General features: G+C 46.7%; 1 protein-coding gene across 2 annotated transcripts in view; it reads right to left on the bottom strand.

The window, feature by feature from the left end:
* Positions 1-1,178: 1,178 nt before the first annotated feature.
* The window catches only part of EEF2K (eukaryotic elongation factor 2 kinase), a 70,998-nt gene continuing 44,654 nt past the window's right edge, over positions 1,179-27,522 (bottom strand). The window contains exons 9-18 of one of the 2 annotated variants that reach the window (XM_055562453.1): positions 27,328-27,455; positions 26,434-26,635; positions 24,396-24,463; positions 19,722-19,799; positions 18,841-18,903; positions 17,388-17,522; positions 17,087-17,275; positions 10,699-10,823; positions 5,781-5,959; positions 1,179-4,495 (exon numbers count right to left, since the gene is read on the bottom strand). In XM_055562453.1, coding sequence (XP_055418428.1) covers positions 4,386-4,495; positions 5,781-5,959; positions 10,699-10,823; positions 17,087-17,275; positions 17,388-17,522; positions 18,841-18,903; positions 19,722-19,799; positions 24,396-24,463; positions 26,434-26,635; positions 27,328-27,455 — 1,277 coding nt within the window. In that variant the 3' untranslated portion in view covers positions 1,179-4,385. The remainder of the gene's footprint in view (positions 4,496-5,780; positions 5,960-10,698; positions 10,824-17,086; positions 17,276-17,387; positions 17,523-18,840; positions 18,904-19,721; positions 19,800-24,395; positions 24,464-26,433; positions 26,636-27,327; positions 27,456-27,522) is intronic. The other variant, XM_055562454.1, reaches the window with a different exon arrangement.

The following is a 27,522-nucleotide window of genomic DNA, read 5'->3' as shown; positions in this document are numbered from 1 at the left end:
AGGTGGTCTTTTTCCCCTCCCCGCTTTTTCCTTTGATTATGAAACTGTAGCCCACTGAGTTCTCAGGGTGGTGCTCTCTTGCCTGCCTGCTTATCAGCCTCACAGGCATCCTATTTGAATGTCACTTTCTATCACTTTGCCTCTCACTGAATTCTTTCGGTGCTGAGACACAAAGGCCTGGAGCTCCTCGGAGCTCCCCCAAAGTGCCACCTAGCAGTTCAGCCTCACGCTCTACCCTGCCTGGTGTCCTAAGCTTCTGCAGGGTGATGAAGGAGCAGCTGACTGGCTGAGTGAGTGGGTCTAGAGGTCTGATGCTTTGTCTTTCAACTGAACCTACCTTTTTAGCACCATTTCACTCCCACCTTCCAGAGGCTCCTGGTACCTATGGCTTATCATTTTGGGGGTGTCTTCAATGATGAACACATGGTTCTCAGATTTCTCTGCAGCTGATCTAGGATCCAGCTTTCTTGGGGCTGCTCATTCACAGTCTATCTCCTTTCCAGCATCCAGGATTTTGTTGTTGTTGATGTCTCCTCTTCATCCTCATGGGCTTATGCCATTAAGAAAATTTCTTTCCTGTCATTTTAGTTGGGACTTAAGAGCAAATGGACCAAAAAAATGTGTCCTCAATATACCATGTAGAGTTATGCTAATGTTCAAATTTCTTAATATTCTTAAAATTTTTAAAGAAATTCTCATTGAATTTCCTAAAAAGCAATTAGCTTGAAACCAAATGATCATGCAAATAAGCAACATTTTTTCAAGTTTTAGATCACAAAACATCTATTACATGCATTTTCTTTGAAACTGATGACAACTCTATTGGTAAAAATTATTGTTTTCTAGGTCAGAAAAACCAAAAAAAAAAGAGAGAGAGGGGTACATCCTTCATACAAAGCAAATGGAAAACATATGTGCCAAATCTGGAAGGTTTTTGTTAAGAATTTATTAGAAATATTAAAAATTGAGAAAACTTGCATTAAAAAATCAAATTTTCAGCAGTTTGAAAAACTGGAAAATGGGGCAACATTGAGCCCACACTCCCCATGGGGACAATCATCTGGAGCTGAATCTGAGCTGCTGCTCTCAGGTGGGACTAAGGCCTCCAATCCACTCTGTCTCCACTCACCTCCTTCACTCATCTGTAACCAGAAGACACTTGAATTTGAGACCAGAAAGAAAGAAAGAAATCACTTTATTTGGAAAGGCAAAATTGAACAATACATATGCAAAAATAAATCTATAATACAAGCCACTTCTCTGGGTCCCACCCAGTGTCCACCTTGTCCAGGTTAAATGGTTACCTCAGAGATTAGAAAAAATGAGTAGCAGGCACAATTGCAGAGAATATGCATATTTTGTCTCCTTCGCCCCCCCCCCCCCCACAAGCCGCACATACTTGTGTAAACATTTTGTTGATTTGTAACACATGTCTAGTACTGCAGACAAATGTGCTGGGATGAAAGGAAAGGAAGTCATTAAAATAGCAACAACAGTAGTTACCTGGCTTGATTCATCAAGGTTGCATTTGATGATAAATTCCCACAGGGCCTCAGGTGAGGAGGGAATAAGGACATCCAGCTGCACTGGGGGCTAGGGATTTTTTTTTCCTACTTCCATCCATAAAGCCTGATTTTTCTTTTTCTTTTTAAACCTATAGCAAAACTGAGAGACATTACACTTCAGTTCACTGCAGTTTAATTTTAAATTTTATTCCCAGGATCCTCTAACTAAGAGTAGCTGTCAGATCCTGGCTTCAGCTTAGCCTCTAACCAGCAGGATATTTGGAAAGAGTCTACCTTTCAGAACCTTGGATTTTCCATCTGTGATTGAAGATACTGATTATATCTTTGACTCCGATAATCTCCTGGACCTTCACCTGCTTCTTGTACTTGAAGATAGTCTCTGATGTCTTCCCAGTTGGGCTGGAATGTCCTGAGGTTTTTTTGCTTTTTGGATGCCCAGCATTTGTGGAAAAAGAAGATGCCCTAGCCAATTTTAGAAGGCACAGAACTATCTTTTGAAGGTGGAGTTAAGTTCTAACTAAGCTAACTAAGTTAGCTCAGAAGGATTTGTGTCTTACAGATCACTTTGCTCTCACTGATCCTTAAAGAAGCATTTGATTAGCTGTAGTACATCCAGGCCATTCCAGTCTCCTACAGGAGAAGGGGACCACCTGGTGACATTAAAGCCATATGGATGGATGGAATAGCACAGGTGACCAAGCCATTCCAGACAGGCTGGAGGAACTAGAGCCACAAACACTCCATTTTTTATGAATTTACTGAGTGCTTACTCAGTGCCAAGGCACTGTGTTTTTAAGCACTAGAGATTGAAGAAAAATTGAGTTAACATGCAGCTTCAGGGTTTAATATAGTAACTCTTCGTCAGGATTAGAGCAGGGGCTGGCAAACTATAGCCCAGGCAGGCTGTTTTTGTCAATAAAGTTTTATTGGAACACCAGCTGCACCCATTCATTTAGGTATCATTCACCAGTGTTTCTGCACTACAATGGCAAGGCTGAGTAGTTGCAAGAGGCCATAAGGCCCACAAAGCCTAAAATGTTTACTATCTGGCCCTTTAGAAAAAAGTTGCCGATCCCTGTGTTACAGAAAAGCACTGACATGTAACTAGGAAATGAGACAGGTGGTCAGGGAATATAAATGATTTGCATAATAAAATCTCAGAGTGAGGAGACTGGTGGAACTGACAACAGCAACAACAAAAGCATCAGTTAATGAGGTTTGATAACTTTGAAAAGTCAAAATAAAGTTGCTTCTAGCTTACATTTAACAAATGCAAATTAACTATATGCACTGGTTTAAAACACACAAACAACTTAAGGCAAGCCAACTACTTGATTTGTGCAAACAGCAAAAGGGTAATTAGTTCCAGCTTTTGGAGTAAACTGGTTATGGTGAGTCCAAATACAAAAACAGGGGTACCCGTCATTTATAGGTGATCCAAAGGACATTTCAAGGGTAATTTTGACTCTGCTTGATTTTTCCTTTAGGGCACACTCTTAACTTTGGAACCGAATACATGCAGAGGGTCATGACTCCACAGTACTTAACACTAACATGCTGAAGGACCTGTCTTAATGAACTGGTTTGTATGTTACACTCTGTTTTTTTTTTAATGTTTTGATTTTTAAACAAAGAGATGTTGCTTTAGCACTTGGGGTTGATCAAAGCAGTCTGTTTTCTTTGCTATTTGAAACATCAGTTGAAATCACACTGATGTTAAATCTGAAATCCTTCTAAAAAGAACACTTATTAAATACAGATAGCCATAGCCTGGCCCTGGGGAAACCACTGGAATTAATGAGTGTTTATAGTTCTTGCCCTCTCATTCTCCAACAGCTTAAACAAATCTCAAGGGACTGCTGCTGAAAGCATCCTACTGCAAATGACAAGAAAATCAGCCAAGCTTCAAGCAGAAAATGCCAAGGATGGGGGTTGGGAGCAGATTCTTCGTAAGGATGTCAGATGCTAAGAAAATATAGAGGAATACTGTACAAGGGGTACTTCAGTCATATTGTGGATGCTGCTACTGAGATGCAGAGTACATGTCTGTTTGGAGGAAAGGCTTCAACCTTCCAAGCCACAGCCCTTGCATATAAAAGCTTTGAGGTGCACCCACTTCCACACGAGCTGAGGCAGGAATTAGAGGTAGTAAAAGTGTGCATATAGAAATCAAACCTGTTTTGTAAAGCCCACTGTGGAAAACACACTTCAGAATGTAATTTGGTTGTATTCCACAAAATCAGTTGCATTTCAGGAAGGAAATTAAAAGATAAGAAAAGTGTGTGGGCCCTCCCCCATGGCAGAAGGGGTCCTGGGAGATGTACAGTCTCACACACACCAAAAAATGCCACACACATTCTTCCAAATGCTCTGAGAAAGACGGCTTTGCTCTAAGACAGACATGACAATACACACCTCGTGGAAAGTTAACACGCAGCTCTGCTCTTTCCTACCTCATCCTGACTCAGGAAACACAGGCTCTGTGGGCCTGAGATTTCAGCCCAGCCTGAAAAGGCTTGAGCTTTAATATTTTCCATCCAGAGCAGAAAAGATACATTTTCTTACATCTCATGACAAACAACAACAATAACCACAACAAAACACAGAAAAAGAACCTCAGAAAGATACATTGGTTCATTAGGCTGCTTTTTCAATCCCCAGTGCCCTAGGGGACAGCTGCAGTGTCTCCACTGGTAGCAAAGACATATTCAAGAGTCAAAAAATAACATACAAAAGTTGATTTACTAAAAACATCTGCCCCCTCCAGCCCCCAAACAACCCTCAATAAGAAGTCTTTTTCTTCCCCTTTCTCCTAGCCCTGTAACTTGGGGCTGGCTGGCAGTGGTTTTTTCCAGCAAGTTATTCCTCCATCTGGGCCCAGGCCTCCTCTGCTTTCTCGTAGTACTGGTTGGCCAGCCGGCCCTTCATGGCTTCCATCGCTGCCTCGGCTGCCTGGGTGTACAAGTCGCCTGAAAGAAAGCAAAGTAGGGCACAGAGAGGTGAAGAGCCTGTTGTTTTTGCTGCCTGGTATCCCTGACCCCTCTCCAGGAAGATCACCCTGAGGTTACTCCTTCTGGCCTATCCCTGCACATAACCTGGATGGGGCTCTGAGTATGCACGTGATCCAAGCCGGGTCAATCAAAGCACCTTCCCTGTTCTTCACCAGGCCACAGGGATTGGTCAGGACTTAGGCACAGCCACCCAGAGTCAGCCATCCCAGTAAGCACAGTGATTGGTTTAGGGGCCGTGGGTGATTCCAACTGAATCACTGAGAATCAGGCTGAGGATTTCTATTGAACAAATTGGGGCTGTATGAAAGTGGAAGGGATAAAGTGTCTAGACGGGTTTGGCCACCAAATGAATTTGTGGAGAACATATAAAAACACTTGGTTTTCAGTGCTTTTGGATTTAGAAGTTTCAAATAAAAGATTATAGAATTACAGTATTAGTTGCTTGATTTTGTTATACTACCTTAAAAAAAAAAACTTTTAAACTTAGCCTCATCCTATACCTGTGAAACCAGGAGTTCAGTATGTCTATCATGTTATTTAATATATATAATATGCATTAACTGATGAGTGAATAAACAAAATGTAGTATCTATAAAACGGAATATTATTCAGCAATAACAAGGAATGAAGTACTGACACATGCTACAACATGAATGAACCCTGAAAGAAGGAAGACACAAAAGGTCACATACTGTGATCCCAGTTATATGAAATGACCAGAACAGGTAAATCTATAAAGACGGAAAGTAGGTTAGTGGTCGCCAGGAACAGCAGGAAGGGGAAATAGGGAGTCACTGCTAATAGGTACCAGGTTTCTTTCTGGTGTGATGAAAATGTTCTGGAATTAGGTAGTGGTGATGATGGCATAACACTGTGAACATAAAAACCACAGAACTATACACTTTATTTTTTTTATTTATTTTTTTTGAACTATACACTTTAAAATGGTAAATTTTATGAAAATGTCAGCTCAATTTTTGAATTGCAAACAAACCTCCCAAATTTCTAATATGTGACTATTAAAAAGGTTCATCTGCATACCAACTTCATAAAGCCCCTTTCTAAGCATCATATGGGTATCCAGCCTTGCAAAATACAGGACCAGTATGAATCTTTCTCCCAACCAGAATGGAAAGAAGAGACTCAGTCTTACATCTTGTTGTGATTCCCAGTGAGACAGGAATTATGTCTCTTTCACTATCCAGCCCTGTCCCACCCCAGGGGCAGGTCTGCCAGGCCCTACCTGATCTCTGTGGGTCCTTCTCCAGCCCGCAGCCGCCTGTGAACAGCATCTCCGCCTCCCTGGCCAGCAGCATGTACCGGGGTTCGTCTTGCATCCCATCATACTCCCCACCCTCATCACAGTCAGTTGTCTCCAGGGCAGTGTTGTACCAGTGGAGGGCCTCTGGCCAGCTCTGGGACCTTGCCAGGAGATACAGAGGAAAAGAGGAAGTTACCATGGCAACAGGGCAGGAAGGAGGAGGCCCATCAGCAGGAGAGGCAAGTCAGGGATCGCAGTGCGGCCACTACCTATGCTTCAAGACCCAAAGTATCCAATGCCACCACATCTAAGGGCTGTCATTCACATTGTGCTGCTGCTGCTGCTGCTAAGTCTCTTCAGTCGTGTCCGACTCTGTGCGACCCCATAGACGGCAGCCCACCAGGCTCCCCCGTCCCTGGGATTCTCCAGGCAAGAACACTGGAGTGGGTTGCCATTGCCTTCTCCATTGTGTGAAAGTGAAAAGTGAAAGTGAAGTCGCTCAGTCGCATCCGACTTGTAGCGATCCCATGGACTGCAGCCTACTAGGCTCCTCCATCCATGGGATTTTCTAGGCAAGAGTACTGGAGTGGCTTGCCATTGCCTTCTCCGCATTCACACTGTAGATCTATATATTTATTACAATAGCAGTAAAGTTGTTTTCCCTAACAAAACTGGTATAGTACAATAATTTTCCAACAGATGGAAGTCGAGCATCTTGAGGAAGGGGAACATTTTTCTAGTCTCCATAAAATCACCCTACAGGAATTCCCTGGCAGTCCCAGTTAGGACTTGGTGCTTTCACTGCCATGGCCTGGGTTCAATCCCTGGTTGGGGAACTAAGATCCCACAAGCTGCACAGGGTGGCCAAAAAAAACCACACAAAAAAACTCCCCAAACCAAAAAAACTACCCTATGGGTTTGCATTAGCAGTGAGTGGTATCTCAACCAATTTGCCCTGTAACTCATGCAGGAGAAGAGGTGGGTGGGTACCCTTCAGCAAAGCGCCCAGAACCTTCTGACAGCAATCATTCAGCCCTTTCTTTCTCTGCCTCTGCTGGCCAGCTCTGGCTTTCCTCCAGAAAATGGAGGGCTTACTCCAGAACAGCTGACTTCCCCCTTCTGACTCTGCCCTTCACTCTCAACTCTTTCTCCTACGGCCGCACAGTGGCCAAACCCGCAAGGGCAGACACAAATTCCAACCCAATCTGAGCAAAACAAAATAAAGAGTAAACAGGGCAGGGGGGCTCTTTTCCTTGGGGTGTAGTAATGCATATTACCAAACACGTGAGTAACTACAGGACATCAGGAAAGAGCAAAGAGAGACACAGATAAGAAGGTCTACGTGCCTCATGAAATGTTCCTGGAGCTACAGCTGTATATATATATACACATATACATGGACCCGGCTTCACCCTCCAGTCTTAGCTCCTGTCAGCCGTGCCAGACTCTCTGGGTCACTTTCTCTTCCTTGAACGTGCCAGCTCCTGTCCGCCCTTTGGCTTTTGCACCTGCTGCTCCCTTTGCTTAGAACATCCTTCCTTTAACTCTTCCCATACCTGGCTCCTCATCTCTCCAACCTCAGCTGAGCTTCTTCAGAGATGCTGGCCCCAAATACTCTATTTGTTACCATTACCTCAAACTGTAATTCTCCTGTTTACTTATTCACTTGTTTATTGTTTTTCCTGGCTAGAATGTAAGCTCTAGGAAGGCAGGGACCGTGTCTGTTTTATTCACTGCTGCATTCCCAGGGCCTGGCAGACAGCACAGACTCTATAAATGTCTGCTGAAGTGGCTGGCTGGGATGGTGTCAGGAGATAATCTTGACTCCATTTTATTTTATAAAGAATGGAAGTTATTTGAAAATTATTTGTGGCACATCCAGAAGACTGGGGTTTGAACAGTGGATTGGAAACCACTAAACTAGTTGATCTCAATTCTTTCAGCTTTGGCCCTCTCTGGTCTTGAAAGGCAAGGCAGAACTGCTCTCAACACATTAAATGTAAAAGAAGGGAAAGGGCCTGCTCTCTCCCCACCCACCCCACCCAACTCCGCACCCAGTGGTTAGTATGTCCACCCTGCCTTGAAATTTCCAATGACTCTTCCTTCTCCTATGAGACGGTAACTTCTGGGTGGGGGTCAAAACCCCCTAAATGAAAATAGCTGACTCTCATTAATGCTCCCTGAATGGAAGAGGCTGGGGCTGCTTGGAACAAGGAAGAAGAGTAAGAGAAAGACTTTGGAAGATGTTACGGAAGAAAATCTTGATTGATTTAACTACACAGATATTAAAAACCAGCAAGTCCCCAGACCCAATAGTCAATGGGCATTGTGTGGCATCTGTTCTCCCTGCTGCCCCAAATCTATGGTAGCCATCTCTGAAAAAAGGTTTTAAGTCAACTCATATACCAAAGAGCTAATAGCCTTAAGAAAATAAAAATTTTTACAGGGAATTCCCTGATGGTTCACTGAGTAGGACTCTATGCTTCCACTGCAAAGGGCATGGGTCTGATCCCTGATTGGGGAACTAAGATCCCACATTCCACAAGGCCAAAATATATATGTGTGCTGTGCTTAGTCCTCAGTTGTGTCCGACTTTTTGAGACCCCATGGACTCTAGCCCTTCAGGCTCCTCTTTCCCTGGGGATTCTCCAGGCAAGAATACTAGAGTAGGTTGCCATGCCCTCCTCCAGGGGTTCTTCCCAACCCAGGTATCAAACCCATATCTCCTGCATTGCCAGGCAGATTCTTTACTGTCTGAGCCACCAGGGAAGCCCATGAATACTGGGAGTGGGTAGCCCATCCCTTCTCCAGGGGATCATCCCAACCCAGGAAATGAACTGGGGTCTCCTGCATTGCAGGCAGATTCTTTACCAGCTAAGCTACAAGGGAAGCCCATATATATATGTACCATTATTAACAAATCAACAACAAGAAACCGATCATCTCAAATAAAAAAGAGAAAGTAGACAGAGAACATAAAGAGAAAACACAGATAGTCAAGATTTTTTAAGAGCCTCAGATACAGATATTCAATGCCTAGTACCAGCTCTTCACGCCCACATGGTCGTTCCCCACTGCACTCAATGGGCATTGTGTGTGTGTGTTAGTCGCTCAGTTGTGTCTGACTCTTTGCAACCCCAAGGACTATAGCCTGCCAGGCTTCTCTGTCCATGGGATTCTCCAGGCAAGATTACTGGAGTGGGTTGCCCTTCCCTTCTCCAGAGGATATTCCAGACCCAGGGACTGAACCCTGGTCTTTTGCATTGCAGGCAGATTCCTTACCATTTGAGCTACAGGGAAGTCTCAATGGGCATCATTGATGTTGGCATTTGATTTCAGACAAAATCATTTCATGTTTGTTTTGTTTACCTCCCCTCCATGCCAGTGATTCTGAGCCTCCCAAGAAGCAGGCTAATATACAGTCCACTGGAGAACAGATGAGAAGACCTAAGTTTTGGCCCTGCTACTTACTGGCTACTTAACTGCAGACAAGCCCCTTCACTTCTTAGAACCACACATCCATAAAATAAGCCCCTAAATGCTACCCAGTCTGTGTCAAAGAGATGTGTTGATTCTTTCATTCAAACAACTACTGAGCCAGGCCCTGTGCTGAGCACTGGTACTGAAGAGATGCAGGAAACCCAATTCTAGTTCTCAGTGAAGTAAAATCAGATATGAAAGTGCACCCAAATACAAGGGGCATTACAGTCACACAGCAGGTAGCTGACAAACGTTTGCATGATATGTAATTCAGACATTTTAGACCCTGAGAGCTTGACATGACAGAGCCACAGTCTTGACTTTGCTTCTAAACTCAGTGAGAGGGAGATGAAAACACGACCCACATAGGAGGGAAGTGTCACGCTGCCCCAATCCTGGCAGTTTGGACACGGTCTCTTCCAGAAAGCCACAGGTGCCTGAGAACAAACGGGGAGGCTGAGATCCACTGGGAGCCAGTGAGCAACAGGTCCCACTAAGAGCTGAATTCCCTCGACCGTTCTCTGCTCCTGGACTTCTGGGACCTCCCACCAGCCAAGCCAAAGACCCAAGATGAAGCTGCCATTCTCCTCTCTTGCCACCAGACAATCCAATCCTGGCATCTCTGCCAGAGGCATAAGGGAAAAGCTGTTAACACCTGTAGGGTTGTAGCCGTCAGAGATTTAAAAAAAGTGAGGGAAAAAAAAAAAAGAGTGAAACTGTTAGTTGCTCAGTCTTGTCTGACTCTTTGCGACCCCATGGACTGCAGTCCGCCAGGCTTCTCTGTCCATGGAATTCTCCAGGCAAGGATACTGGAGTGGGTAGCCATTCCCTTCTCCAGGGGATTTTCCTGACCCAGGGACTGAACCTGGGTTTCCTGCATTGCAGGCAGATTCTTTACCATCTGAGCCACCAGGGAAGCCCAAATCACTCTGGAAAACTCACACCAGGACTGAACTCCCCTGGAGCTCATTTCTGTCCCTCCACTCCCTCTTAGAAGTGAAAACAGTAAAAACAAAAATAGGAAGAGTCAATTAAAATCACTCCTAATCCCATCATCTAGAGACAACTGGCTCTGGACCTGATGCTACATATCCCTTCAGACTCTTTCTCAGACAAATCTACATAAAATGGCTAAGATGCCATTTCTCTCTCTCTATTTGCCAGTGAAATTACAGGCATCATCTCATCTAACCCTCACACAACCACACACTCCCGCCCTAGCGTGCAGGTTCTATGGGTATTCTGACTTGACACGATGGAAGAAACTGAGGTCAGGGAGGTAAACCTACTTGCCCACGGTCACGGGGCTGGTACTCGGGGGAGGCACACCTGGAACCCAGGTCTGTTCTGATTCCAGAGGGGAGGCTCCCACCTGCATCCCAGGTTCCCACCAGCTCCACCTGAGGCACAGCCACAGTACCTGTCAGGGCTGAGGTTCTGGCCAGTGTCAAAGGCTCGTGCCACCAGAATCATGCACTGTCTGTCCCCAGCTTCGGCTGCCTTCAGTAAGTAATCAAATCCTTTGGTTTTGTTCTCTTCTGTCTCCTGTTAATACAAACCAAAGAAGGGGAGAGAAAAAAATGAGCTGTGAGGGGCTGCCACAATCTCATACGTCAATCTTTACCCTGTTTCTTGAATTGAGAGCTTCAGGTTGGGGCTGCTGAAGAACTGCATATTGTGAGAAAGAGAACAGGGCTTACCCTGATGCAAAGAGCTCCCTGGGGGTTCCCATCAGGCAGGGAGAAATGGAAGCTTAGTCCACTCCCACCTCTATCTGATGTGATTCTGCCCGAGACCACATCATCTATCCACTTCCAACAGGGGCTCCCGGCTTCCAATTCTTTTAAATTTTTTAGCAACTTTATCGAGATATAATTCATATAACTCATTCATTTAAAGTGTACAACTCAGTAGTTTTTAGTATATTTACAGATTGTACAACCATCACCATAATCAATTTCAGAATATTTTCATTAAGTCAAAAAGAAATCAAAACACCATACCCTTTAACTATTACCTCCCAATTGCTCCCCATCCACCCCCACCCAGCCCTGGACAACTGCTGATCTACATTCTGTTTCTAGAGATTTCCCTATTCTGCGCATTTTATATAAATACAATCATATAATAAGTAGTCTTTTGTGCGTGGCTTTTTCCACTTGGCGTAAGGTTTTCAAAGTTCATTTCATACAGCTTCTATCAGTGTTTCATTCTTACTTATGGCCAAAAAACATTCCATTGTATGAAGATACCAAAATTTGTTTATCTTGTTCATAAGTCATCAGGTGATGGACATTTGGGTTGCTTTCATTTTATAGCTATTCTCTATGAACACCTGTGTACAAACTTTTGTGTGGATGTATGTATCTATTTTGGGGGGTTATATACCCAGGAGTGGGCTTCCTGGTGGCTCAGTTGGTAAGGAATCTGCCTGCAATGTGGGAGATCTGGGTTCATGCCCTGGGTTGGGAAGATCCCCTGGAGGAGGGTACGGCAACCCACTCCAGTATTCTTGCCTGGACAATCTCCGCGGACAGAGGAACCTGGCGGGGTACAGTCCATGGGGTCGCAGAGGGGAACATGACTGAGGGACTAAGCACACATACCAGGGAGTGGGGAAGCCCAGGTGGCACAGAAGTAAAGAATCTGCCTGCCAATGTAGGAGGCACAAGAGATGCAGGTTTCATTCCTCGATTGGTAAGATCCCCCGAGGTGGGAAATGGCATCTGACTCCAGTATTCTTGCCTAGAAAATTCCATGAACAGAGAAGCCTGGCAGGCTCCAGACCAGAGGGTTGCAAAGAGTTGGACACAACTGAGCAAGTGGGCATGCACACACAAGCCTAGGAGTAGAGCTTTTGGGTCACATCCAACTCTGTGTCTAGCCTCTTGAGGAGCTGACTGTTTCCCACAGTGGCTACACCAGTGTATATCCCCATCTGCTTTTATTATGCTTCTCCAAGATCTATCCAGAGAGAGATTTTAAGCTCAAGTCGGTCATACTACTCTATCAAAGCTGCTCTTATCTCACTTGGAGACAAATACAAAGCTCTCATATCAGTCTATGAGGCCCTTCTCAACCGTCAGGCTTCAAGAAGTGTGGCAGGGACTACCAGTTGCCCCCCATATCCATTCAGTTCAGTTCAGTCGTGTCCGACTCTTTGTGACCCCATGAATCACAGCACGCCAGGCCTCCCTGTCCATCACCATCTCCCGGAGTTCACTCAAACTCATGTCCATCGAGTCGGTGATGCCATCCAGCCATCTCATCCTCTGTCGTCCCCTTTTCCTCCTGCCCCTAATCCATATCCATTATCCCCTGCCATATTTTTGCTGGCACATGGCTGACCAGCTAAAAACTACATTTCCCAGCCTCCCTTGTGCCTGGAATCAGTCTCTTAATAACAAGCGGCCTATTCATAGAGACTTCCCTAGCAGTCTGGTGGTTAAGACTCTGTGTTTCACTGCAGAGGGGGACAGGTTCAGTCAGGGAGTCAGTCAGTTCAGTTGCTCAGTCGTGTCTCCACAGACTTCAGCATGTCAGGCTTTCCTGTCCATCACCAGCTCCTGGAGCTTGCTCAAACTCATGTCCATGGAGTCAGTGATGCCAGGATGTTCAGTCAGGGAACTAACATCCAAGAAAGGAGGCCTATCCAGTTACTCATTCCCTGTCATATTATCCCATCTCTCACTTAAGAACAATGCTTGGCACAGGAAGTACTCAATAAAGGTCAGTTATTTTTACTTCTGTTGGAAATATTTTCATTTGTTAATTATTACCTGTATTTATATTCTTTTCCATCTGAAAGGTTTGCTGTGGTCAATAATAACCTAGGACACTGCCCAGAGGGTAGGAGCGCTCAACAATATGTGCTGGATGGGTGGGCTTTCCAGGTGGTGCTAGTGGTAAAGAACCCTCCCGCCACCATGGGTAGACATAAGAGTCGTGGGTTCGATCCCTGGGTCGGGAAGATCCCCTGGAGGAGGGCATGGCAACCCACTCTGGTATTGCCTGGAGAATTCTATGGACAGAGGAGCCTGGAGGGCTGCAGTACATAAGGTCACACAGAGATGGACATGACTGAAGCAACTCAGCATGCACTTAGCATGGATGAGTGAATGTCTTAGCAAGATAACACGAAAAGGTCCAAACAATGGGGGCTGTGGGGAAAGTGGGAGATGGGTGAGCAGCTTTTCAGGGCACTTGCCCATGTTTTTTTGGCTGCCAGAGCTGGTCCTAGAGAGAAAGGCCTTTGAGATGCCTTCAGATAAGAAAACTGAAATAGCTTCTACATCCCTTTACAAAGGGGCTTGGGTGTGACTGGTGTAAATAGCCTGAGATCATAAGAAGAGTTAGCAGGGAGTCTCAGAGAGAAGGTGTCCCCAGTCCTGGCCCCTCACCACTCATTCTGGGCCTCGGCATTCCTTTATTTAGGCCTCAGACACTTCTACATGTCCTCTCTGCGCCAGATGCTGGGAGAATAGGCCAAATGTGGCAGGAATACTGGAGCTGGCTCTACAAGTTTGTGAAAAATGATGTGAAAGCAAACCAGTCATAAAACACAGTTGCTGCTGCTGCTATTAAGTCACTTCAGTCGTGTCCGACTCTGTGCGACCCCATAGACGGCAGCCCACCAGGCTCCGCCATCCCTGGGATTCTCCAGGCAAGAACACTGGAGTGGGTTGCCATTTCCGTCTCCAATGCATGAAAGTGAAAAGTGAAAGGGAAGTCGCTCAGTTGTGTCCAACCTTCAGCAACCCCATGGTCTGCAGCCTACCAGGCTCCTCTGTCCATGGGATTTTCCAGGCAAGAGTACTGGAGTGGGTTCATAAAACACAGACTTTATTAAAAATTAAATTATGTTAACTTACAGTTAAATGAAAGGTAACAAACACCCAAAGCTCATCACTTCCTAATTATTTTACTGTGCTTTAGTGTTATCTATGCTCTTGAGGTTATTAATATCCATTGCAGGGCTTCTCAAACTCAGCACTAATGACATTTTAGACAAGATAATTCCGTTGTGTGGGGACTGGCCTATGTGCTGTAGATATTTGGCAGCATCCCTGGTCTCTGTCCACTAGAAGCCAGCTGAACTCCCAGAGCTGTGACAACCAAAGGTATCTCCTGACACTGCTAAGCATTCCATGGAAAAGCAGGAAGCAAAGATGCCTGCTTGAGAGCCACTGGCCTACGGAATCTGCATAGTGGAAATGCTATATAATGGGAATGCCATGCATTCCTTCCAACTCCGTGCTCAGTGATGTCATGTTACTACCCGGACACTGGCCACAGTGGGAGCATTTACACCAAGAGATGGCAAAAATATTAATAGTGCAGATTCATTTAAAAGTATGCTGTGTCTGTAGCCATTACATTGTGATGAGGGCAAGAAACTGGAGTCTCTTCGGTATTTAAAACTATCATCTGATTCAGCAAAGGAGTCTTGCTCATGTCAGCAGCAAATAAATGAAGCTCCAACTCTGACAAAGAGCTTGCTTACTGCATTTCCATTTTACTCACTAAAGTAAGTAAAATTATCAACCAGTATCCACGTCACAACTTTACTCCTTCATCAACCACAACCAGAGGGAGGCTACAGATATGAGCACCACAAAAATTAGCGAAAGAATCCTATGAGGATAAATTGACCATATGGAATTCACAACAGAATAGTTTTATTATTGTTTGTAAACTGTATGCTCCACTTTCTTTTATCACTAAACGTCTAATAAGCTTACATACATATATGAACAAACATTCCCTCCCCACCTGCAAGAACCAGTCATTAAGTATTTGCCAGCATACCACTGGCTAAATGAGATATATTCAATCCACCCTCAGGGAGCATGGAGACTAGAGAATGAGGGACAATTCATCTACCTGTCAAAACCCGCTCCCCCCAACCAAACTTGCTCTTTCACCATCTAAAACAGGAAATAAAAATGGGTGTAGGGGCTTCCTTGGTGATCCAGTAGTTAAGAATCTGCCTTGCAATGGAAGGGACACTCGTTCAATCTCTGGTCAAGGAAGATTCCACATGCCACAGAGCAACTAAGGCTGAAACCCACAACTACTAAGCCCACGTGTCGTACTACTGAAGCCCGCACGCCCTAGAGCCTGTGCTCCACAACGAGAGAAGCCACCACAACGAGAAGCCTGCACACCCCAAAGAAGAGTAGCCCCCGTTCACCGCAGGTAGAGAAAGCCCGCGTGCAGCAATGAAGACCCACCAGAGCCAAAAAATAAAACAAAGAAATAAATGTATCTTTTAAAAAGGCTTTGGGTTATCCCTGTGCGTGCATGCTCAGTTGTTCAGTCGTGGCCAACTCTTTGCAACTCTCTGGACTGTAGCATGCAGGGTCTTAGCAAATAGACAGATTTAATTAGTTAAGATGACATCATACTGGAGTAGGGTGGGCCCTAAACTCCACAGGACTGTCATCTTCATAAGAAAAGAGACACAGAGATACAGACACACAGACAGAAGGCCATGTGAAGATGGAAACAGACTGGAGTGATGCGCCCACAGACCAAGGAACACCCCGGACTGCCTCTACTCACCAGAAGCTAGAAAATCATGGGTATGTCGACACCTGATTTTGGACTTTGGCATCTAGAACCGTGAGAGAATGAATTTCTGTTGTTTTAGGCCACCCAGTCGGTGGTTATCCCTTATGGCAGTTCTAGGAAATGAATACCCTCTTGGAATTACATGTGAGGATGAGAAGATGGAGGAAAAGATAGGAGAGGCTTTTTTACTGTAAACTTTTCTATATTAAAAAAAAAAAGCTTTTTAGCCACGGGGCTGTCGGGTGTCTTCCCATACCCTCTTCCAGTCTGAGACCCATGACCCTCTGGGCCATGGCCAGGCCCACAGAGAGGGCCTGGTACCCTGTGCCCATGACACGCCCAGCCTCATCCAGCCACAAGCCTGGCCTACATGACAGAGAGGATGGGGACAGATAGCTGGGAGCACACGCAAACCAAGGGCCCCTCACCTTCTCCAAGGACAGAATCACACTCCCTAGGCCTGGTCAGTCCTGTCCACTGTGCCCACAGAGCAGGGAGACCAAGAGGGAGAAGACACCCTCACGGATTCCTATCACACCCATCCTGTCTGGGCCCCCTCTCCGGCCTCATCTCCTCACCTCCTCCTCAACACCCCATGCTCCAGTACACTGATGGCCTCCTGTCCTTCAAACCCCACCCTGGCTGTCTCCCCAGGACCTAGACCCACACTGTTCCCTCTGTGCACACTGCTCCTCCCACCCTGTGCCTGGCTGACTCCACTGGGTCTTCAGGTCTACCTTTGGGATCACTTCTTTCATTCGCTCCACAAATGAATGCTGAATATGGAGTCTGTGCCAGGTCTGTTCTAGCCACCAGGGAATGACAATCAGGAAACCCCAGCTAAGGCCCTTCCCTCATTTGTTTGCAGCAGCATCTTCTGCTTCTCCCATCGCACCCTATTGTAATTGCCTGGGAACATGACTGTCATCTCCAATTCTATCGGTGTCAGTTAACTTGGAAGTGCCCGGCCCCAAAGTGACGCTCAGGAAATTTCTCGGGCATAAACCCAGGGAGGGAAGGATGATGGGTTGACTAAGCTCCTCGGTCCATGGGATTCTGCAGAGGAGAATATTGGAGTGGGTTGCCATTTCCTTCTCCAGTGGATCTTCCCGACCCAGGGATCAAACCTGGATCTCCTGCACTGCAGGCAGATTCTTTACCATCTGAGCCACCAGGGAAGCTCACAAACCCAGAGAAGGGCGGATGATGGGTTGACTGAGCCCCCACCTGCTCACCTTCAGAGAGACATCTGCCAGGATGTGGTGGGGAAGCTGCGAGTACATGAGTCCCAGGCCCACAATGGCCTCCAGCTCGCCCAGGTCGGCTGCGTGCTCCAGGTGGAAGACCGCCGACTCCCGGTCCCACTCCTCGTCCTTCTCGCAGAAGCGGCCAGCCTCGTGGTAGCGCACCATGGCCAGATGGACCTGCCGCACAGACGGCAGGTGGGCCTGGCTGCCTGCAGGTCGCAGCCACAGCCCAGGGCCCCCCTGCCAGCTGGGGAAGCTCCGGGTTAGTGCAGAGAGGGCATCATCATACCTTCCCCAAAATGGACTTCCCGATTTTCTTCTCGAGGTCCAGAGCGTTGAGCCTCTGCACTTCCAGGGCCACAGCCGAAGGTCTTGGCAGGTGGAGGCGGGAGGAGTTGAAGAGATTCCACTTCTCCACACAGACCTGGGGAGGACCGAGCACTTACAGGCCAGAGAAGCGAGGGGCTGGGGATGGACCCACCCTCCCAGCTACAAAAGCCGGCCTGGCAAGACAGGGGGCATGGACCCGTGTGGTGTCAAGTTTTCTTGGACAAACGGGGTCTACTTCCACCCTCCCGAATGATGCCAGCTTGTGGGCACTGAGGCAAAGCTGAAGCAATAGGACGCAGAGGCTAGCACCACACACTGAGCAGTGTGGAGAAGGGTCCCCTCACTTAACCATCTGAGTCGGTCGGGTAGGTTCGACCCTGCTCCCCACACAAGGTTCCAGAAGAGCCTGACTACAGAGCCGGCAGCAAATCCACTGTGGTTTCTCTGCACAAGCCCAGGGTGCTTCTGCTGTTGGGCTGAGAAAACACGCCATGTCTCCCAGCTAAAGACACCCTTGTCCCAAGTTCTCACAGGACAGAGCCAGGCTGCCTGCTGTGTGCATACATGAGTGTGTGTGCACGCATGTGCTAAATATTATACAGTGCCCAGGGCAGCCCCCACAACAAAGAATGACCTAGCCCAGAGTATCAGTGGTGCTGTGGTTGAACAACCACTGACTCCACACCATGCTGTGGCCTTGACCTGATTGACAGATACCTCGTGGTATTGCATGGTAAGTAAATGCCACGTGATAAATAATCTGTGTTCTGGAAGCAGCAAGAGTCAAGCCTGCCCTGGTTATCAGGGAAGGCCCCTGGGGGAGGTGCCACGGGGGTCCAGCCTGGGAGAGCAGACAGGCTTTGAGGAGATATAACCATGGAGGAGGAAGGACCTTGCAGCCTTAGTAAAAGCTGGAGGGCCAGAGGTTCAAAGTGTGACTCAGAGTCAGCTAGAGAAGAGGGTTCCCAAAGCTGGTCTTTCCCACACTTGCCTGATGATAATCACCTGAGCTGCTGCTTAGAGCTATTAGCCAGGTAACCTGGGGAGAGTTGCTTAAGACCCTCATTTTCTCATATGTCAAAAGGGGATGAATAGGGTTAGCCTGTCTCAATGGGTGGCCACAAGAAGTATTCATAAATTAATGTACACTGGAAGGAGCTGAGGGCATGGCCTCCAGGACGGGCCATCCTAATCTCCTTTAATCCTCCCTGCTGATCCCTCAGCACCTCACCCAGGGCAGAAGCTCGAAAAGTATTTGCCAAAGGGATTGGCTCCTTTGCAAAATCTTCTTTTAGGAGATGTATGAATTGCCCGGGCAGGCAGAAATGATGTGACATGAAGGGGGAGAAACAGAAAGAGAGCCTGGAAAAGATAAGCAGCAGCCATGACGAGGATTCCTGGGCGTGCATTACCCGTCCAGAGCTGCCCAGGCTGTCTTCATCCGACTCGTACCTCCGGTTACCGTTTGAGTGGCCCTGATGGAGGCAGAGATTAGAGTGATCCAAAGAGCGGCCCTTCCTTCCCACAGCCGCCTCCTGGGGAACTGGCCCAGCCCTCCCAGGGGCCCTCCTCAAGGAACTGGCTCGGCTCCCCCCCAAGGAAGCTGGCACATTTGCCAAGCAGAGAGGATGCTGGGAGACAGGCGGGACTGATGTGCTGGTCTCACATGTGCATAGATGGAATGGATTCAAAGGCATAGGATCCTGGTAGGTAGGCACTGAGAAAACTGGGCCAAGTGCTTCTTCCCTTAGCCAAAGCTCCCATCACTGGTCTATATTCACGGTATCAAAGCTGAGACCAGAGGCTCCCAGAAGGCTACCTTGAAGGCATGCTCCATTTTGGCACTGGGCAAAACTTAAGCAGCTGATACTACCTAAAATGGCCCTCACCTGAATGCTGCTGGGAAGACAACTTAGGGCAGTCTCCATCCTCCGGAGCCCTCCCGAGGGACTGCCGGAATCCTGTGCCTTTGAGCTGGGCCCGCCCACCTATACCAGCACCATTCTGGCCCACTGCCCAGCATCCTCTCTGCTTAGCAACCAGAGGTCCCAGCTTCACCATGCGATGTGTCCGCCATTTTCAACCTTGTGTCTAATCCCCCATGCTTGTCCCCTTACTAAACCTACTAGTCCCCATTACCTGTTTTATCTTTCGCCCTGCATTTATCTGAAATGATTTATATATTAATTTACTTTATGCTCTTAAGATGCACTCACATACCACCCTAGTTCTCTATCCTTCTGGACAACTAGGCAACAGGGGACTCTGTTCTCATTTCCTGGGGGTTCCTTACATGTTCTCTGGGCTCTGGGTCATCCAGGTCACCCCGCTTCTCACTGGGGTATCCACTGTCCCCACCGTTCTCAGAGTCCTGTGGAGAGAAGATGGTCCTACGGTCTCAGAGGTCTTCTGAATATCTGGTGTTGATACCTGGAACCTCATCCATTTGCTCTCTCTCCTTTGCCCCATCTCCTCACTTAACATTCTCTTTCTCCTACTCATGTTGGCTGGGTAACAAGGCAGCAGTAAGAAAGAGTGGTGAAGAACGTGGGCTTTAGACGCAGACTGCCTAGGCTCAAATCCAAGCTTTGTAACTTGCCAGTTGTGACCCTGGACAGTTGTTCAGCCTCTCTTGAGCTTGGTTTCCTGAGCTGTGGGGATTCATTATAGCACCTATATCAAGGGGCTCTGAGGATGAAATGAGGTGTCACACTCAGAGTGTGGATCATAATAAGTGCTATTATTAAGTGACTCACCCATTTCACAGGCAGAAAAACAAAGGCTGGTTTAAAGGATAAGATCCAAGGATAAATCCAAAGAATGCTCAAGCTACCGCACAGTTGTACTCATCTCACACGCTAATAAAGTAATGCTTAAAATTCTCCAAGCCAGGCTTCAGCAATATGTGAACCGTGAACTTCAAGATGTTCAAGCTGGTTTTAGAAAAGGCAGAGGAACCAGAGATCAAATTGCCAACATCCACTGGATCATTGAAAAAGCAAGAGAGTTCCAGAAAAACATCTATTTCTGCTTTATTGACTATGCCAAAGCCTTTGACAGTGTGGATCACAATCAACTGGGGAAAATTCTGAAAGAGATGGGCATACCAGACCACCTGACCTCTTGAGAAACCTGTATGCAGGTCAGGAAGCAAAAGTTAGAACTGGACATGGAACAACAGACTGGTTCCAAATAGGAAAAGGAGTTCGTCAAGGCTGTATACTGTCACCCTGCTTATTTAACTTATATGCAGAGTACATCATGAGAAACGCTGGGCTGGAAGAAGCACAAGCTGGAATCAAAATTGCTGGGAGAAATATCAATAACCTCAGATATGCAGATGACACCACCCTTATGGCAGAAAGTGAAGAAGAACTAAAGAGCTTCTTAATGAAAGTGAAAGAGCAGAGTGAAAAAGTTGGCTTAAAGCTCAACATTCAGAAAACGAAGATCATGGCATCTGGTCCCATCACTTCATGGAAAATAGATGGGGAAACAGTGGAAACAGTGTCAGACTTTATTTTTCTGGGCTCCAAAATCACTGGAGATGGTGATTGCAGCCATGCAGACGCTTACTCCTTGGGAGGAAAGTTATGACCAACCTAGAGAGCATATTAAAAAGCAGAGACATTATTTTGCCAACAAAGGTCCGTCTAGTCAAGGCTATGTTTTTCCCAGTGGTCATGTATGGATGTGAGAGTTAGACTATAAAGAAAGCTGAGCACCGAAGAATTGATGCTTTTGAACTGTGGTGTTGGAGAAGACTCTTGAGAGTCCCTTAGACTGCAAGGGGATCCAACCAGTCCATCCTAAAGGAGATCAGTCCTGGGTGTTCATTGGTAGGACTGATGTTGAAGCTGAAACTCCAATACTTTCACCACCTGATGCGAAGAGCTGACTCATCTGAAAAGACCCTGATGCTGGGAAAGATTGAGGGCAGGAGGAGAAGTGGGTGACAGAGGATGAGATGGTTGGATGGCATCACTGACTCAATGGACATGTGTTTGGGTGGATTCTGGGAGTTGGTGATGGATAGGGAGGCCTGGCGTGCTGGGGTTCATGGGGTCGCAAAGAGTCGGACACAACTGAGCAACTGAACTGAGCTGAACTGAAAGCCCTCTGCCAAAACTGCACAGATCAGTTCGGCATATTTTTTATTCTTCTACATCTGAATTCTGCTGTAAAAAGGAATCTGGTATAATTTAGAATTTCTAAAGCTTCAGTCATTTGTCTATCACTGTTGAGTTGTGGTCATATCTGCATGTCACCTGCACCACTATTGAGCTAAAACGTTTATTTTTTTCCTTATAAATTCCACTTAGAGACATTTCAAATGCACCAATAAGAACAGACAATTCTAAAATGAACTCCTGTGCCCCTGTTGCTAAGTTCCAACAGCTCTTAACACTAAGCCTTAGTTACTTTAGATCTTTTATTTCTAAAAGGAATTGAAACATTTCTGTTAAAATGAAGACTTCTTATGAGTCTCCTCCTGACTCCATTCTCTTCTTCCTTGAAATAAAACTCCTCTCACGAGTTCATACTTCTCTTTTATTATTTTTCCATAAATAAACCATTTTATTTTACTTAATATATTTTTAAAAGCAGCTTGGTATCACTACCATGAATGTAAAACTTGGATCAGTCTCCTAGACAGATGGGAGCCATGGGACACACACAATGGAATCCTTGGCTTCTGGTCTGGCCAGGAATCTGCTCCACCCCAAGGAGCTGTGTTACCCTAAAAAGGCCTCTGCCCTGGTTTCTAGACGCACCCCAGGCTTCCCACTGCCCTCCCCCAGGCCTTGCTCTCTGTGAGTCAAATAGCTATTCTATGTTTTTAAACTATTTCAATTTTAAAAATTGAGATGTAACTTACAGACAGCTAAAGTGAAGTGTTCAGTGTGCTGAATGAAAGGCTATTTTTGAAATCAGATCACAGGCTATACTCAAAAGCTCCAGACAGCCCCCTCCTCGCACCTACTCTCTGCAAGACCTTGGGCTACATGTCCCATCCTTGGTAACCACCCCCAAGCGAGGCAACAGAGTGCCTCACTCAAACCCCAGCCCTGCACTTGCCAGCTCTGGGACCCTGGACAAGGCAGCTAACCTCTCCGAAACACAGTGTTCTCGTCTGAGAAATGGTGGAGAATAACATGAGGGATGGCAGTACGCAGAGGGTTCAAGGCCAGATGGCCTGGGTTTGAATGCTGGCTCCATCACTGATTGACCAGGAGCAAGGAGCTTACCTTTCTGTGCCCCGGTTTCCCCATCACTAAATCAGGGATAATGAGAGCACTGCCCAAGCAGAGCTGGGGACAAGCAAGTGGCTGAGGCAACAGGTGGGAGGGAGACTTTTCACCTTACTAACTGAACCTTTTCCTTTTCGACCTACTCTGAATTTCTAAAATTCATCCTGATTCTAGAAAGAAAAGTGAAAGTCGCTCAGTCGTGTCTGACTCTTTGCGACCCCATAGACTATACAGTCCCTGGAATTCTCCAGGCCTGAATACTGGAGTGGGTAGCTGTTCCCTTCTCCAGGGGATCTTCCCAACCCAGGGATCACATCCAGGTCTCCCATATTGCAGGTGGATTCTTTACCAGCTGAGCCACAAGGGAAGCTCTGATCCTAATTCTAGTTCTAGAGTAAAAAAACATAAAAGCTATTCTGAGAGGAGTAGAAACTATTATCTACCTCGCAAGTTATCTGAGAATTAAATAAGAATTATCTACCAGACTCTTAAAACTGTCTGCCCAAGTGACCATTCCATATGTGCAGCTCTTCCTCCTTTTTTCTGTCACTCGGGAACTCTGCAAAGCAGTCAGGAGTGAAGCTGAACCTTCGGAGCTGAGAGGGCAGCTTAAGGTGCTATTGGCCTGTGCAAGTGAGACTTCTGCAAAGTCTGTTTAAAAAATGCTGATGAACTTTTTTCACATAACTTCTTTTTTTCTTATGTCACATAACAACAGGCATATGTGAATTTACTCTTTCAACTGTAAATTCTATGAACTCCAAATGCAGAGTAAGTATTTCTGATGAAAATAAAGGGTTTAGATTGAGATATGCTGCTGCTGCTAAGTCGCTTCAGTCGTGTCCGACTCTGTGCGACCCCATAGACGGCAGCCCACCAGGCCCCCCGTCCCTGGGATTCTCCAGGCAAGAACACTGGGGTGGGTTGCCATTTCCTTCTCCAATGCAGGAAAGTGAAAGTGAAGTCGCTCAGTCGTGCCCGACTCTTCGCGACCCCATGGACTGCAGCCTACCAGGCTCCTCCGTCCATGGGATTTTCCAGGCAAGAGTACTGGAGTGGGTTGCCACTGCCTTCTCTGTGAGATATGCTAGTAAGTATAAATTATTCAATGGATTTCAAAGCCTTAAGAAAAAACACACACACTTTTATTTTGGCCCCACCATGCAGCACATGGGGTCTTAGTTTCCCAACTAGGGATGGAACCCATGTCCCCTACGGTAGGGGTGTGGAGTCTTAACCACTGGACTGCCAGGGAAGTCCCTCTAATGAATTTTTAATTTGACACTATAACATATGTTCCTCTGAATGCAAATATGTCATCTGCAGTGTCTTACAGCTGAATCACGAAGAGGCTGTAGGAAACCTGTTCTGCTCATCCGACCTGGGAGCATCACAGCTGCGTGTGCTGCGCGTTACACACTGGACACCCAGCATAGCCCCTTCTGCCCCAAGACACACACACATGGCAAATCAAACCCAGGCCCGAGCCCAGCATGCACCAGAAGGTCACACTGTGGCTGATTTGGATTCTCTGCTCTAACCACCTCCGGAAACTGAAATGGACCCTGCTCTTCCCAGAGGCTTCTGCCTGTGCCCTCCTGCCAGTGCCCCAAGCAGACCTGGGCTGCCACCTCTGAATCTGTGGACTCACCCTCAGTTCCCAGAGGAGGGCGTCCACTCCTACCCACCCCCGCTCCCCCAACCCCTCCACTCACCCGGTGGTTGTCCAGAGGGTCCTGGTCTCGCAGTGCCATGTTATCGAGGTCGCTGAACACAGGCCAATCTGGGCAGGGAGAAAACAGAGCAAGGCAGCAGTTCCACAGCTGGAACAGGTCACAAGGTCCATCTAAGCTGCCACCAAACCTCTCTTATTTTAAATTTATATTTATTTTTGGGGCCACACCATATGGCTTGCAAGATCTTAGTTCCCCAACCAGAGATGAAACCCAGGCCCTCGGCAGTGAAAGCACAGAATCCTGCAGAAGGCATCATTGAAAGCACCAATGGGCCACTAGGGAGTTTCCAAGCCTTTTTTATTTGACATTTATAAAGTACAAAAACGGGAGAAGAATGTTGTTGGCACCTGAGAGGCCACAGTTCTTCTTTGAGAATTTACCTAGACTCTCTACTTGCCAGCTGTCTGTACTTGTCCTGATGAGCAACTAGCTTAGCTGCTGCGCTGCCTTGGGGTTTCCATAAGGCAAATAGTGATACGATTGTGTAACGTACTGATTAGCATCATGTGCTTGACCTATGGTCAGCCGTCAATGAGGTGCAGTTGTGAATGAAAAAAGAGGCATTTGTCCATTTGGGGTACAAATGGGAGGTAGCTACAAACGGGAGAAGTCTTAAGATGGTTTAAAACCCAACAATTTCCTGGCAGATTCCAGTCTTTATCTCCTGTACCAAACTCCCACTAACCAAATCTGGCTTGTCTGCTGTTTTTATGCTTATTTTAAATAATCTTTTTTTTTTAATATGTATTTATTTATGTTTGGCTGTGCTGGGTCTGTGGCCGTGTGCGGGCTCTTTCTCTAGTTGCTACAAGCGGGGGCTACTCTCTGGTTGTAGAGGGAGGGCTTCTCCCTGCAGTGGTTTCTCTTGCTGTGGAGCAGGACCTGTAGGGCAATCAGGCTTCAGTAGCTGTGGTGTGGGGCTCAGCAGTGGCGGCTAGCAGTACTGAGCCTTCTGGTGCACAGGCTCAGCTGCCCCGGGGCATGTGGGATCTTCCTGGACAGGGATCAAACCGGCTTCCCCCGCATTGCAAGGTGGGCTCTCAACTACGGGACCACCAGGGAAGCCCTCTTAGATAGTTTTCAAGAAAGTTTTTCATATTTTTAAATGGTTGGAAAAAATCAAACCTACTTTGTAACATGTGAAAATTACATGAAATTTAAAATTCAGCAACCATACAGTTTTTTTGGAACACAGCCACACTGATTTGTTTTAAATATTGTCAATGGTCGTGTTTATGTTGCCCACAAAGAATAAAATATTTACTCTCTGGCCTTTTAAGAAGGAGTTTGTCAACTCCTGCTCCAGACTATTCCCAAGGCCTTTTGGTGGTGATCTACAGGCTTCGTTAAAAGAGCGTCCTCTCCTGCTCCCCTGGGGCTTCTTTCAGCTGAATAACTGACCACAGAGTCCTGCCAGTTCTTCAGCTCAGAACCATGGAGTCAGTCTTGCCTCTCCTTTTTCCTGCAGTTCCCACATTCATATCATAAGTAAAGTCTGTCCATAACATGAGTAAACTCTGTCACTTCAGCTTCAGAAATAATGATTGCTGTTTTTCTTGTGACCTAATCACATGATACTAATTGGTTTCTGAATTCTGAACAACCTTCAGATTCCTGCAAAAGCCCTCTTTGGCTGTGACAGACTTTCTTTTAAGATACTAGTCTTTATTTGCTAATACCTTATTTAGAATTTTTGCCTTGTATATTTATAAGTGAGGTTTGGATAAAAGTTTTCTTTTTTGGTGTTTTGTCAAATTTTGGTGTAAAACTTTTTGCAAATTTCAATCACCCTGAAAAATGTTACCTTGTTTTCTACAATACAGGTGGTTTTTATGGCATTTGGATGACTGGATCTTGAAAGTTTATTAAAAGAACTTATCTATAAAGCCATCTGGGCCATCAGTCTCTTTGGTTGGCATGTCTGATTTTCTAACAGAAGTGAAAGCCAGTTTAGCCCTGTTCTACCTGGTCCTTGCCCTCTCCAATCACAATAACCAGGGGCCAAACCGTTACTCACGGAGGTGGTCCAGTTTCTGGCTGTGTGGTGTGGCTGAAGATGGAGAGGAAGGGAGAGAGTCAAAGGTCACGTCGCTCATGTTGTCATCTCCGGAGTTCTCTGAGAGGCGAAGGAGCAGTGGGGGCCGGCTCCCTGAGAGGGTCCTCACACGGGGGCTCCCGCACTTTTCCTCTGTCCCCCTTAAGATGGTCTTGGCTGATTGCTGGAGAATTAACAGGGACATGCACATCACATAGGCACCTTTTGGGAACAAGAGGTTCTTCCTGTTGCCTGTTGGTCCCTCAAAACTTGAGGCCCTTTCAGCCACAGAGGCCTTAGGGACTCGCAGAAAATCTAAAAAAATAAGTGGGGGATTAACCCGAAGGCCTCTAAGAAGGGGCATCTGGAACAGGAGCTCAGAGTGCCAGCACTCCCAAGGCGATGGCCACCATTCATGGCCCTGAGCTGGGGGATGGCCTGTAGAATCCCAAGCTGGTCTTTGCCAACATGGTCTTATAGCTGGTCCACGTACTGGGGGTGGTAATGGGGGTACAACAGGGACACAGAGAGGTGCTCAGTGAGCCAAGTCCAAGCCTCATTTGTCAACACAACAGACAAACCACATACCACACACCCCACTCACTTATCTGTACACACCTGGTCTCCTCACTGTGGGCAAAAATGGGCCCAACTCAAGCAGACCCCAATTCCTCTATTAGTGGGGATACTCAGGAGGGCTGTGTACACTGGTTCAAAAGGGGTAAGGGACACAGATGGGACTAAGATTCTTCCAGCCACAATACTCTTCAATTAAGCATCGCAGGGCCTGGGCCACCAGCATACAGGAAGCACAGTTTTCTGGTCCTGCAGCAGAAGGCCCCTGCCAGTCCACATGTGCTCATACTGGGTACCTACCAGCAGCTTGGTGTTCTGATTCACTGCATCCCTCTCTCTTGGGGACAGGTCAAAGGGAGCGAGGCCCATGCTCTTGCAAATCCGGTTGCAGGCATGCGAGTGGAAGAAGAGAGCCATCCCGCGAACACCTGAAGAGAGTTGGGGGTCTGGAGCATTGCTCTGCTTTGGGATGGGGGCAGGGCAGCGCTGAGCACC

Source organism: Bubalus kerabau, chromosome 23, assembly GCF_029407905.1.
Source record: "Bubalus kerabau isolate K-KA32 ecotype Philippines breed swamp buffalo chromosome 23, PCC_UOA_SB_1v2, whole genome shotgun sequence".
Classification (NCBI taxonomy): domain Eukaryota; kingdom Metazoa; phylum Chordata; class Mammalia; order Artiodactyla; family Bovidae; genus Bubalus; species Bubalus kerabau.
The sequence above is the reverse complement of the archived record's forward strand: the minus strand, read 5'-3'. Positions and strand labels throughout refer to the sequence as shown.